Genomic DNA, 14,258 nt, shown 5'->3' with positions numbered 1-14,258 from the left:
ACAAAGGGCCATTTAATTCTTATTTTATTTTTTCATTTATCTTATAATAAAGAGTATTTACTTTTACAGGTTATAATAAGTATAGCATTATAAAATATAGGATATAAAAATAGATTTAGCTCTAGGAGTTTTAAAATAAGTATATTTAATGAGAGAGGATGGTTTACTTGTCTCATATCATGGGTTACATGTAAAATAGGTATAATTTTTCATAGGTCTAATTTTGGTTTGCAACTTCTAGGTATAATTAATGTATTCATTTTAGCTTAATTTACTGCTACACCAAAATGGTTTTGTATGTTACTTTAATTGCTTAGCTAGTTTTTGTGGGACTCGACATGTCTTTTTTTTTAATATATTTTTATTGATTTCAGAGAGGAAGGGAGAGGGAGAGAGAGATAGAAACATCAGTGATGAGAATCATTGATCAGCTGCCTCCTGCATGCCCCTACTGGGAATTGAGCCCACAACCTGGGCATGTGCCCTGAGCAGGAATTGAAACGTGACCTCCTGGTTCATAGGTCAATGCTCAACCACTGAGCTACACCAGCTGGGCCAGAAGTGCTGTCTTATACTTAAAGGAAGTAAAGTTCATCTCACTAACAGCTTTTTAAAATTAACAATATTAAGCCAGAAGGAAGCATAGATCCTTGGAACAGGATCATATTTTACTAGTTCATTTCCAAACAGCTCTTAATTATATACTGTTAAGCTACAGTATTTTATACATTAAAGCTACAAAATCAGTATGTTAACTCTACTTCTTCCTGTCATTAGCTTGTACTCAATGCAAACATGAATTAAACTTTTTCCTTGGTTAAACCTACATTCCTTTAAGTGTAGGTATGTCTCAATACTTTGTATTAAAAGGGGTCCATAGTTAAATATGTTAAATAAACAAAACATACTATATTACCCTCTAAAGCATCAGAAATTTACATAAATATAGTAAGTGCAAATATAGTGATTTGTTAATCCATTCCCCTTTTGGTGAGCATTTGGATTGTTTTCAGTTTTTAGCAGTTCCAAATAAAGCTGCTATAAATATTCATGTACAAGTCTTTATATGGACATATATTTTCATTTCTCTTGACTAAATACCTAGCAATAGAATGGCTAAGAGATAATAGTAAGTGTATGTTTGACTGTATAAGAAAATGCCAAACCATTTTCAACATAGTTGTACCCTTTTACATTCTCACTGGTAATCTATGAGTTCCGGTTCTTCCACATTCTCTCCAATACTTGGTGTAATGGTCAGTCTTTTTAAATTTTAGCTGTTCTAATAGGTATCAAATAGTATCTCATGGTTGTTTTAATTTGTATTTTCATAATTAATAATGCTATTAAACAACTTTTCATGTGCTTATTTTCCATCTATATATCTTTCTTTTTGGCAAAGTGTTTATTCATATCTTTTGCTTTTTTTACTAGATTGTTTGTCTTCTTATATTTCAGTTTTAAGAATTCTTTATATATTCTAGATACAAGTCCTTTGTGATATATATTTCACAAATAGTCTGCCTGTCTGTGACTTGCCTTTTCATTTTCCTAATATTATATTTTGAAGAGCAGGTTTTAACTTTTGATTAAGTCCATCTTATCAAATTTTTTTCTTTTCTAACTTAGGCTTTTTGTTTCCTATTTATGAAATCTTTGCCAAACCTAAAATCACTAAGATTTTCTCCTATGATTTTTTTTTTTTTTTTTTTTTTTTTTTACAGTTTTACAGTTTCAATTCTTATGGTTAGATCTGTAGTCCATTTCTACTTTTACACTTAGGTCTATGATCCCTTTTGAGCTAATGGATCTATTTCTGGACTTTCCCTTCTATTGGAATTTCTGTTCTGTTTGTATTTCTGTCCTTTTGTCTATGTGACACTCTCTTGATTATTGTAGTTTTATAATAAATCTTGAAATCATGTACTTAAGTCCTCCAGCTTTTTCATTCCTTTGTGAGTGTTTTCAAAATCGCTTTGGCCCTTTTAGGTTCTTTGCAGTGCCACATCAATTTTAGAATCAATTGGTCAATTTCTGTTTTAAAAACTGACTTTGGGATTCTGGTGAATCTGTAGGTTGAATTAGGGAAAACTAACATCTTAACAAAATTGCACCTTCTAATACAAAAGCACAGTATACTAGTACATGTTTATTTGGGTCTTCAATATTTCTCAGCAGCATTTTGGAGTTTTCAAAGTATAGGTCTTATACATCTTTTATCAAATATATCCCTAAGTCTTTAATACTTTTTGGTGCTGTTTCAAGTGGTATTGTTTTTTAAATTTCCGTCTCTAATTGTTCATTGCCAGTATATAGAAATGCAATTAATTTTGTATATTGACCTTTCATTCCCCACAACTTTGCTAAACTCATTTGCTAGTTTGAATAGCTTTTTTATAGGTTCCATAAGATTTTATACATAGGCAAACGTGTCATCTATAGAGTTTTACTTCTTCCTTTTCAATCTGTATGCCTTTTATTTCTTTTTCTTGCCTATGACACTAAGATTCCAATACATTGTTGACTGGAAGTAGTGAAACTGGATATTCTTGCTCTTTCCTGTTCTTAAGTGGAAAACACTCAGTCTTTCACCACTAAGGAGTGATGTTAGCTGTAAGTTTTTCATAGATTCCCATTATCATCCAGTCCTGTAACTTTAAATATCATTTATATTTACCATTTTAATGAATATATAGAACCCAAACTTCTCTCATTTATGCTTGTATTTATCCAACTGCTCACTTAATATCTCCTCTCAGATTTTTATAAGGTGTCTCAAACTTAATGCCAGAATTAAACTTCATATTCTTTCTATACTCTCAAATTGCTTCTCCCACTGGTTTACCATCTCAGTAACTGGCAGCTCCATCCTTCCAACTCCTCAAACCAAAACCTTGGAATCACCCTTTCTGTTTTTATTTCCTTTTCCTTTTTGCTTCTCATACCCCTCTATGCAATATGTTAGCAAATGCTGTTCCATTTTCATAAAATTATGACCACTAAGTTTTAAGCCCTTTTAATCTTCATTTTTGCTTCCTATTCTGTCTCCCTTTTCCCCTTGTTCCCTGACATCCTATGCTTAGCACAACTGCCAGTAAGTCTTTTAAAACTAAAGTATATTTTGTTTTAAATAATATAGTTTTAAGATTCAGAAACTGAATTCTTTTACAGATACAAGAGGTAAGAGGGATATTTCTTAGAGTTTTTGAAGGGTAAACCCAACATATTTGGTTACATAGTCAGTATTGGAAAACATTTTCTTTCTACTTGTGGTTTTTATTGTTTCTCTTTCCTCTACAAAAATTAGATGTGATTATCACTCTCACTGTTGGATTGCTTCGTTTTTCTTATCATGTGCTGGATTTTTTTCTATTTCTGAAATATTTTATTATTAAAATCACACATTTGAAAAAGAACTGTTTGAGGGATAATAAATAGGTTTGATCTTGATTGCCAGCTTCATTGGTTTATAGTCACTGCCTGGAACAACATGTGCACAAGGATTCTAATGTGCTGCAGATGCTGTGATCAATTGGCTGTGTCTGGTGTGGGTTAGGGAATGGGGAACAGTATATTTGCCATCTCTAAACTGTGTTAATAGTATAGGCAAATTTTAAATGATGGTTTGCTTTGGCAGTTGGTGCTTCACTAGTTATTAGTAATCCTTTATATTTTTGACAACGTACATTGAAACAACAAATAGTTTAATCTAAAGACTAAAGTTTTAAGGACAAATATGAAACTTTGCTAACTTTTTTAAAAAAGATAACGGAGGAATCTGAAGTAACTGGTTAATTTTATAATTAAATTATTTAACACAGTAACACTCAGAGTCAGTAAGGACTATATATTCAATAATGTTTTCAAGGGAGGAGGTTTTGAGGCATAATTTACATACAGTATAATTTACTTTTGGGGGTTTTATAGACCTGTGTGTTTGGGCAAATGTTTACAACAGTAGTGTAACCATAATCACATTAGAAATAGAATGTTTCCATCACCCCAATAAGTTTCCTTGTACCCTAATTAGAAGTTTAACCTAAAAATGTCCTCAAGAAATATCTTTTGTTTATCATATTTAAATATTTAAAGAAGAAAAAATTGAAACAGTACAATTTGCAGCAATGTGGATGAATCTTAAGAGTATTATGCTAAGTATAATAAGTCAGATGGAAAAGGACAAGAACCATACAATTTCATTCAGAAATGGTATAGAAAGCAAAAAGCAATAAACAAAACAAATTAAAAAACATACTCATAGATACAGACAACTGAATGGTGGTTACCAGAAGGAAAGCAGAGGGCGGACAAATAGGGTAAAGGTGGTAAATACATGGTGATGGAAGGAGACTGACTTCAGGTGGTGAGCACACAATATACAGATGTATTATAAAGTTGCACACCTGAAGTTTATATAATTTTATTAACCAATATTACCCCAATAAATTTACTAATAAGAAAAAAGAAAAATATTTATTTAAATGACATTGAAAATTAATTTAAGGATATGTTTTTCAGCATAATTGTACCAAGGAATTTATCATTTCTGCTTAGCTCCTTCAAAAAAAAAATACTTTAACATAACACTGCATCATATTGAAGTGCTTTATCTTTTAATATTACAGAAGAAAATTCCACAAGACAGAGTGAAGATTTGGGAAGCCAGTTTACAGAAATTTTTATTAAGCAGCAAGAAAACGTTACTCTCCTATTATCTTTGTTGGAGGTAAATAAAGAACCTTGTCATTTTTGTCATCTTAATAAGCTTCTTTTTTTACCCTTTTGGGTAAAGCATCATATAAATATATATATATATATATATATATATATATATATATATATATATATATATCTTTAAAATAGTGAGATTTGCTGTATCATTGCAAGAGATTCACGTGCATATTTTAAGAACTATATAATCTGTTAAAATGCTCAGCTTATTTCCAGTTTTACAAAACACTGTTTTATCTAGTCAGTAACAGTGAATAAGTTTGAGCAATTCATATCAACTCTTATTTTTTTTTAATTTAATAAATCTTTATTGTTCAGATTATTACAATTGTTTCTCCTTTTTCACCCCATAGCTCCCCTCCACCCGGTTCCCACCCCACCCTCTGCCCTTACCTCCCCCCCACTGTCCTCATCCATAGGTGTAAGATTTTTGTCCAGTCTCTTCCTGCACCCCTCATACCCCTTTCCCCCTGAGAATTATCAGTCCACTCCCTTTCTATACCCCTGATTGTATTATATTCACCAGATTATTCTGTTCCTCAGATTTTTAATTCACTTGATTTTTAGGTTCACTTGTTGATAGATATGTATTTGTTGTTCATAATTTTTATCTTTACTTTTTTCTTCTTCCTCTTCTTAAAGAATACCTTTTAGCATTTCATATAATACTGGTTTGGTGGTGATGAACTCCTTTAGCTTTTTCTTATCTGTGAAGCTCTTTATCTGACCTTGAATTCTGAATGATAGCTTTGCTGGGTAGAGTAATCTTGGTTGTAGGTTCTTGCTATTCATCACTTTGAATATTTCTTGCCACTCCCGTCTGGCCTGCATAGTTTCTGTTGAGAAATCAGCTGACAGTCGTATGGGTGCTCCCTTGTAGGTAATTAACTGTTTTTCTCTTGCTGCTTTTAATATTCTCTCTTTGTCTTTTGCTCTTGGCATTTTAATTATAATGTGTCTTGGTGTGGTCCTCTTTGGATTCCTTTTGTTTGGGGTTCTGTGCGCTTCCTGGACTTGTAAGTCTATTTCTTTCACCAGGTGGGGGAAGTTTTCGGTCATTATTTCTTCAGATAGGTTTTCAGTATCTTGCTCTCTCTCTTCTTCTGGCACCCCCATAATTCTGATGTTGGTACGCTTGAAGTTGTCCCAGAGACTTCTTACACTATCTTCATATTTTTAGATTCTTTTTTCTTTTTGCTTTTCCGGTTGACTGTTTTTTGCTTCTTTGTATTTCAAATCTTTGACTTGATTCTTGCGTTTCTCTAGTCTGCTGTTGGGTCTCTGTATAATATTTTTTATTTCAATCAGTGTATGTTTAATTTCTAGTTGGTCTTTTTTCATATCTTCGATGGTCTCGCTAAATTTATCGGCCTTTTCTAGGATATTCTTGAAAAACCTTATAACCGTGGTTTTGAATTCTATATCCAGTCATTTGTTTTCCTCCATTTCTTTCATTTGTGATCTGTTTCTTTGACGCCGCATTTTTGCTGCTTCCCTGAGTTGGTAGGGTAGATTTGTGTGCTAGGTTTCCTATATGGCCCAGTGGGTCGGCCTCCCCAGTTAACCTGAGGTGGACACTCTTGGTGCACCCCTTTGTGGACTGTGTGTACAGCCTTGTTGTAGTTAAGTCTTGATTGTTGTTGGTATAACTGGGAGGAATTGACCTCCAGGCCAGTTGGCTGTGAGGATCAGCTGTGTCTATGCTTGGAGAAGTTTGGTGCTGGAGACAGCCTTATAGGATCAGATTTGCAAAATTGCAAAAGCCTCTGTGCTCATCTTGGATGGGGCAGAGTCTTAGGGCGGAGCAGACAGTCTTGGTTTCCTGTCAGCCCTGCCCATGCGCGCGTGCATCCAGACCTCTGTCTTACGCGGCTCCCCTGAGTTTCCAGATTCCCCCCGTAAGAGCGTGGATCCCCAGGGGCTCGCCCGGAACTGGGTTTCAGTGCAGTCGGAACTGGAGTTCAGTGCAGTCAGGAGCTTCCGACTCCCTTCCGCTTGGGAAAGTTTTGCGGCAACCTCCGCATTCAGTCTTCTCTGCGAGCACTGGCTCGCATGTGTGCCTCGAGACCCCTGCCTGCCATGGCTCCCCCGAGTCTCCGTGTGCCTTTCTCTCTACCTTACATCCAGACTCCCCCTGTATGAGCCTGGGTCCATGGGGTTTCACCCAGAACTGGGGTTCAGTGCAGTCAGGGGCTTCCTTCCCCCTCCCGCCAGAGAAAGCCAGGCACTCAGCCGCCCGTCCTCTCCATGCACGTGTCTCCATACCTCAGCCCTTTGCCGTTCCTCTGATTCTCCGTGAGCTTTTCTCTTTCCTTCTAGTTGTAGAATTTCCACTCAGCCAGCTTTCCTGTGGTTCTGGATGTTGTCCGTTCTGTCTTTTAGTTGTAGTTTTGAAATTGTTGTGCGAGGCAGCAGTTTAGGTGCTTACCTATGCTGCTATCTTGGTTTCTCCTCAACTCTATTTTTTATTGTTTTTTTATTTCTTAAATTAAAGTTTGAAAAAATTTTGTTTGTGTTTTTTGGCACCACTATTAAGTTGAAAAAAAAAAAGTGTGTGTGTTTTAAATGTAAACATTTTACATTCTTATATTCCAGGACTTTGATTTCCATGTCCGATGGCCCAGTGTGAAGCTTCTTACTTCTCTTTTGAAACACCTAGGGCCTCAGGTGCAGCAAATTATTTTAGTTAGTCCCATGGGTAAGTGACTCATCTTCCTTATATCATTTTGATTTAAAAGTCTGGATCATTCCTAAAGAGGGACGGCTGAAATGATGTGTTAATAAATTGTTTATAATTTGAATCACTATTTGTATTTTTGACCTGCCAGTATTTTTCACATGGTTGTGTGTTCTAGGTGTTTCAAGACTGATGGACTTACTAGCAGATTCCAGGGAAGTTATACGTAATGATGTAAGTTAAATTTGAAAAACAAGCCTAAGAATATGCAGCTTTATTTTTTCTTGCTTTGCAAATTAAATATTTGATTAGGTTCCAGTTCTGCTTTTTGCTAGGATATTTCCTAGCTGATCAGTGTTCTTAATTTTACAATACATCGAGAAATGTGTAATATCTGGCTGTCTCACTTTTAGTGATCAGTGGTTTTGATTCTGGTGGTTACAGCCAGATCACTCTATTATACAGCTATCAACCTTACCTAAAATTCATCCATTGCAACTGATTATCCATTAATGATTATTGCTTAAATAGCTTATTTTGTTGAGAATTTCAAAATGATGATTTTTATAATTTTATTATTTTACATTTATTAAGCTGTGATCTTACACAAAGAACTTTACTTCATCAACTAGTCTACTTTATTTATTCTGAAATACATTTTATACATGAAAGACCAGATAAATAAAATCAACCTTTTAGTTGCCAGTTTTTAAAGTAAGGAATTGGTGCCCACTTACTTTCAAATACAGTGAGTATACAGTGAGTATACTTTCATTCTTAATAGCATTTTAGTGGATGTGTTTGATTAGAGCAATATATTTCTTAACAGGGAAAAGAAACACATGTATTAAGAAATTAAAAGTCGCATATAAAAGTAACAAAGATATTACCCTTGTTTTACACATAAATGTACTAATACTCAGAATTTATGTAATTTGCTTAAAGTTGCACAACTAGAAACCAGGACAACCAGTTTTTAAAACCCGCTTTATCAAACTCAGAGCCTTAGTATGCTTTCTACTGTATTCCTTCCTCCGTTTGTTAGCAGTTAAACTCAAATTGGCAGCATTAAGTAGGAAAATTTCACATCTAAAATAATCACTTTAAAAAATAATAGTAAAATAAACAAAAATAATCACTTTTGCCTTTCTCATCTTAATGTTGGGACTTGACAGGAAAATTCAAAGAACAAGCTCAATAAGGCCATGGGCATTTTTTTGTCTTATGTGAATACTTATCTGCCTAGTACTAATAGCGAAGAGCTAATTTGCCTTTTTGGTACATTTACTATTCCTTTGTTTTATAGTGAATGAAGCAGAAATGGGTAACAGTGAGTTTTTCTGGAATGATAAGAGGTTGCAGAATCCTATATAATAAAGAGCTAATATGCTAATTAGACCAAACAGCAGAACAACCCTCTGGATGACCTTCTGGACGAAGCCGGGGCAGGGCCGAGGCAGCCAGGGCTGCGAGGGCCAAGCCCCTTGCACGAATTTCATGCCTGAATTTCAGGGCCTCTAGTATGTAAATAAAATCCAACATAATAGGAGCTGAGAAAAGCTAAAAGTCAGAAGCAAAACTTCTGTGAATTGTCTCAATCTGGATATGTCAGAATTGAGTTTTGGAAATTTGGGGGAATCATAACAATATCTGAATTTTCTCTGCTAGAATGTGATATTTGTTGATTTATACACTGAGTGGCCAGATTATTATGATCTCTGAACACATAATAATCTGGCCACTCTGTGTGTGTGTGTGTGTGTGTGTGTGTGTGTGTGTGTGTGTGTGTGTATGTGTGTGTGTGTGTAATATAATATAATTGGTGGATGAATTTGTGCATGGGTGGGGTCCGGCCAGCCTGGCCAGGGAGAGGGGACAAGGGCGGTTGGCCGGCCTGCCTGCTGGTCGAACTCATGGTCGAGGGGACAATTTGCATATTAGCCTTTTATTATATAGGATATACACTGAGTGGCCAGATTATTATGCATTCAGAGATCATAATAATCTGGCCACTCAGTGTATTAATTGAATTCACAATTTAATGTAATTACTATTGTGAAGCATGTGCAGAGGCATTCCTGAGATAGATATAATGCTAAACTCTTAACACTACAATGAAAGTTGTATAGTGATTGATGAATATGCAAGAATTATTGTATGTTTATATTTACAGTGGAAAGAGAACTGAATTAGGAATTGGTAGACATGGATTTAAGTCTAGGCTCTTTCCTTTTTTTCCTTATCTATGAATTAAAGGGATTGGACTTGTGAAATTCCTATCACTTCTAAAATTCTATGGGTTTTGAGAGTAATTTTAAAATGTCTTATAAAACTTGTACTCCACTAAACATTCTTTTTCTTCTCCATAAGGGTGTCTTACTACTACAAGCACTAACAAGAAGTAATGGCGCAATTCAGAAAATTGTTGCTTTCGAAAATGCTTTTGAGAGACTACTGGACATTATTACAGAGGAGGGCAACAGTGATGGAGGTACAGTATGAAAAGATTTATTTGAAGTGATTCCTTTTGTGCTCACTAAATTGTTAACTTCTGGAGAATACAATTGAAGGGAGAAATGAGGACTCTCACTTTATATTCTTTTTTTCACTATGGTATGTTGTGTATAGATTTCTTTTTATTTATTCTGTTCGATATGTGTTAGGCATCTGGAATCTAGGTTGGTGTCTATCATAATTTCTGGAAAAATCTCTGCTATATCTCTTTAAATACCACTCTGCCACATTTTCTCCTCTTTTTAAACTCAGATTCAATTCTCTGTCATCTGTCATTTAACTCTCATCTATTGTCTTACTTTTTCTTCTGTGTTGTTCAACTTTATGTCTTTCCAGCCTTTATTCTGGATTTTTTCTACTGATTTGTTTTCTATTTCAACAATTCTCTCTTCACCTATATTTAATTTGCTAATAAATGTGTTCATTGAGGGTTTTTTCCAGTTATATTGAGATAGAGTTGACATACAGCACTGTATAAGTTTAACATGTATAGCATAATGATTTGATTTACATATATTGTGAAATGATTACCACAGTAAGTTTAGTTAATATCATCCATTGAGTTTTTATGAGGGTTTTTTTTATCCTAACCCAAGGATATGTTTTGTTTATTTTCAAATTGGTTTGAGAGAGAGAGAGAAAAAGACATCAATGTGAGAGACCATTGGTTGCTTCATGTTCACATACCGACTGGGCATCGAATTGCAACCTAGGTATGTGCCCTGACTGGGAATCGAACCCACAACTTTTTGGTGTACAGGATGATGCTCCAACCAACTGAGCCACCAGGCAAGGACAGTCCATTGAGTTTTTAGCACGTTAAGCGTCCAGCCTGTTTTGTCTTCCGGACAGAAAGTATAGTGTCAGTCACCAGTGACTGACAGGGTGCTTAACGTGTTAATGTTTCTTTTCTGGAAGTTCTGTTGGTTCTTTGGTAAATGTGTATGATTTTTTTAAATATAATTTCTTTTTCTCTGCAGTTATTTTCAACTATCTTTTATTTCTTTGAACATAAGAAACAATTATTTCATAATCTGTCTGATAATCCCAATATTTTCAGTCTTAATGGGTCTGGTACTTTTGCTCTGCTCATTCTTGCCCATGGTACAATGTTTTCTGAGTACATGGTTATCTTTCACTATGGGTTGTTGTACTTAACAGAATTATATATAGGAATTTAAAGCCTAGGATGAAGGAAATTTCTTTCAGAAAAAGCATATGTTAGTTTCTGCCATGCCTTGGGGGATCACATTAATCCAAATTCAAGACTTGAGATTTCCTACAACACTCAGGCAATGCAAACTGAGGCTGCAAGATCTGTGAGGACTAGTTAACTTCTGGTCACTCTCACCCTGAAGATAAAGCCCTTTGAATTCTCAGCTTACTAGGTGGAGAGTTTTCTATTAGTTTTCCTTTCCACCTTGTGTATGCTCCTGACTTTGATTTATTTTTCCTCTGCCCCATGAGACCATCTAAATGAAAGTTTTAGATTTTTTAAGATTGAGAAATAATATTCCCAGCCCAAAAGTACTTTATACTTATTTACCTCTCCAGATATCTATTTTCTCTTCAGCTTTAGCCTGTTAAACTGTCAACTCTTCATTGCTCCTAAGAAAAAAATGATAACTAAATCCCAACAAAAATGGCAGCAGCCACGGAGCTGGAGAGAGCAGGAAGCTTGAGTTGCCCCCGGCGATGGAGGAAGCCAAGCTTCTGCAACCCTGGCCTGCCTTGGCTTCTGCTCAAGGCTACAAAGTTTCAATTACAGAAGATAAATAAATCCCAACAAAAATGGCTGCAGCCACAGAGCAAGCAGGAGGCTTGGCTCCACGCAAGGCTACAAAGTTTCAATTATAGAAGATAAATAAATCCCAGATACCAGGGCCTCCACTTGGGTCGCCAGGGGGCGTGGCTGGCCTGCAAACCACCACAGGCCAATTGCCCAGGCCGCCCGAAGCCCCAAGGGAACCCCCACCCTAATCCAGGACACCCTTCAGGGCAAACCAGCCGGCCCCTACCCATGTACCAGGCCTCTATCCTATCTAATAAAAGAGTAATATGCAAATTGACCATCACTCCAACACACAAAATGGCTGCCCCTATGTGGTCAAAGATCTTGCCCCCATGTGGACACAAGATGGCTGCCACAAGATGGCCAGCAGGGAAGGGCAGTTGGGAGGGACCAGGCCTGCAAGGGAGGGCACTTGGGGGTGATCAAACCTGCAGGGGAGGGCAGTTATGGGGGACCAGGTCTGCAGAGGAGGAAAGTTGGGGGCAACCGGGCCTGCAGGGAAGGGCAGTTGGCGGGGGGAAACAGGCCTGCAGGGGAGAGCAGTTGGGGAGGGGACCTGGCCTGCAGGGGAGGGCAGTTGGGGGTGACCAGGCCTGCAGGGGAGGGCAGTTAGGGGCAATCAGGCTGGCAGGGGAGCAGTTAGGCATCAATCGGGCTGACAGGGGAGTGGTTAGGGGGTGATCAGGCTGGCAGCAGAAGTGGTTAGGGGCAATCAGGAAGGCAGGCAGGCGAGCAGTTGGGAGCCAGCAGTCCTGGATTGTGAGAGGGATGTCCGACTGCCCGTTTAGGCCCGATCCAGGTAGGATCCAGGTAGGATCAGGCCTAAATGGGCAGTCGGACATCCCTCGAGGGGTCCCATATTGGAGAGGGTGCAGGCTGGGCTAAGGAACACACCCCCCTGTGCATGAATTTCGTGCACCAGGCCTCTAGTATATATATAAAAGCCTAATATGCTAAGTGTTCAACCGTTCATTTGACCAGTCGCTATGATGTGCACTGACCACCAGGGGTCCGATGCTCCGACCAATAAGTTAGCTTGCTGCTGGGGTTCGGCTGATCGGGACTGGGCGAGACGGACCGGACACGCCCTGGACCTCTCCCATGGTCCCCGCCCACCCCCCCACCCCCCCAGCCCCGATCAGCCCCAATCAGGACTGAGTGAGACAGGCTGGACATGCCCTGGAGCTCTCCCGTGGTTCCCCCCCCCCGCCCCGGCCCCGATCAGCCCCAATCAGGACTGAGTGAGACGGCCTCAATCAGGACTGGGCGAGACAGGCTGGACATGCCCTGGAGCTCTCCCGTGGTCGCTCCCCAGCCCCGATCATGCACCAGTGGGATGTTGGAAAGCTGGTTTTGGCCTAATCCCTGCAGGCCAGGTCGAGGGACCCCACTGGTGCATGAATCCATGCACTGGGCCTCTAGTATAGTCATAAACAATACATAGTATTATTTTGCATTATATAGTATTATATAGCTAAACAATATATAGTATTATTTTGTAATGTATAGCATATAGATAAGTATTCTGCTGAATATAATTTTACATCTTATTTTATTCAACATTTTTTTGAGATTTATTTATATTGATACATGTTACTCTATAAGTTTTAAGTGCTATATATCATTCTGTAGTATGTACTGTGATCTATTATTTTTTTAATTGAACTGACAGTTAGGTTGTATCTGGTTTTTGCTAATATAAACTGTTGTGAAGTCTTCATGTATCTATTTGTGTATGAAGTTTCTCTACGTTATATACCTACAAATAGAATTATACTTTTTTTTATCTTTTTTAAGCCTCAAGAATATTTTTTCCATTGATTTTTAGAAATAGAGGGAGAGAATGAAGGAAGGAGAAAAAGAAAGAGAGAGAGAAACATTGGTGTTAGAGAGACACATCGATTGGTTGCCTCCCGCAGGTGCCTCAACTGGAACCGGGGATCAAACCTGCAATCCAGGTATTTGCCCTTGACCTGGAATCGAACCCATTATCCTTTGGTGTGGGGCTACCACTCTAACCACTGAGAACACTAGCTAGGGCATCATCTTTAATCAGATTTTGCCAAATGGCTTTTTAAGTAGTTTTATCTATCTATCTATCAGCAGTGTTTCCAAGTTTCTGTTTTTTCACATCCTTGTCTATTCTTGTTTGCATATTTGATGAATGTGAGATGGTACATCTTGAGGTTTTATTTCATTTCTTTAAACTTGTGAGATTAAGCATAATTTTATGGATATATTTACCATCTGTTTTTCATTGTTTGTTTGTCTTTTACCCCTCTGAATTACCTACTTGCTCATTTAGTGTAAGACCATTTTTTCTTTCCAGTTGGTTATTGGAAATGCTTTATGTATTCTGGATACTAATCCTTTGTTCATTATACATCTTCTAGTCTGTTTATAGCATTTCTATTAAAATTTAAAATTTTAATGTAATCACTATTTTGTAGTTTATTTTTTTGTGTCTTGTGTATGACATCTATCTCTAACTCAAGGTCGTAAAGAGATTTTCCATCATTTTCTTCTACTAAAGACTTTAAAATT

The 14,258-nt window shown here is 37.1% G+C and overlaps 1 protein-coding gene across 2 annotated transcripts in view; it reads left to right on the top strand.

Moving 5' to 3' along the window:
• Positions 1–14,258, top strand: part of USO1 (USO1 vesicle transport factor) — a 78,992-nt gene that overhangs the window by 26,748 nt on the left and 37,986 nt on the right. For both annotated transcript variants that reach the window (XM_080670672.1, XM_080670671.1), the window contains exons 5-8: positions 4,626–4,726; positions 7,327–7,429; positions 7,587–7,642; positions 9,779–9,899. In XM_080670672.1, coding sequence (XP_080526798.1) covers positions 4,626–4,726; positions 7,327–7,429; positions 7,587–7,642; positions 9,779–9,899 — 381 coding nt within the window. The remainder of the gene's footprint in view (positions 1–4,625; positions 4,727–7,326; positions 7,430–7,586; positions 7,643–9,778; positions 9,900–14,258) is intronic.

The sequence above is a fragment of the Plecotus auritus genome, assembly GCF_963455305.1.
Source record: "Plecotus auritus genome assembly, chromosome: 1".
NCBI lineage: Eukaryota > Metazoa > Chordata > Mammalia > Chiroptera > Vespertilionidae > Plecotus > Plecotus auritus.
This window is presented reverse-complemented; position numbering and strand designations above follow the sequence as displayed.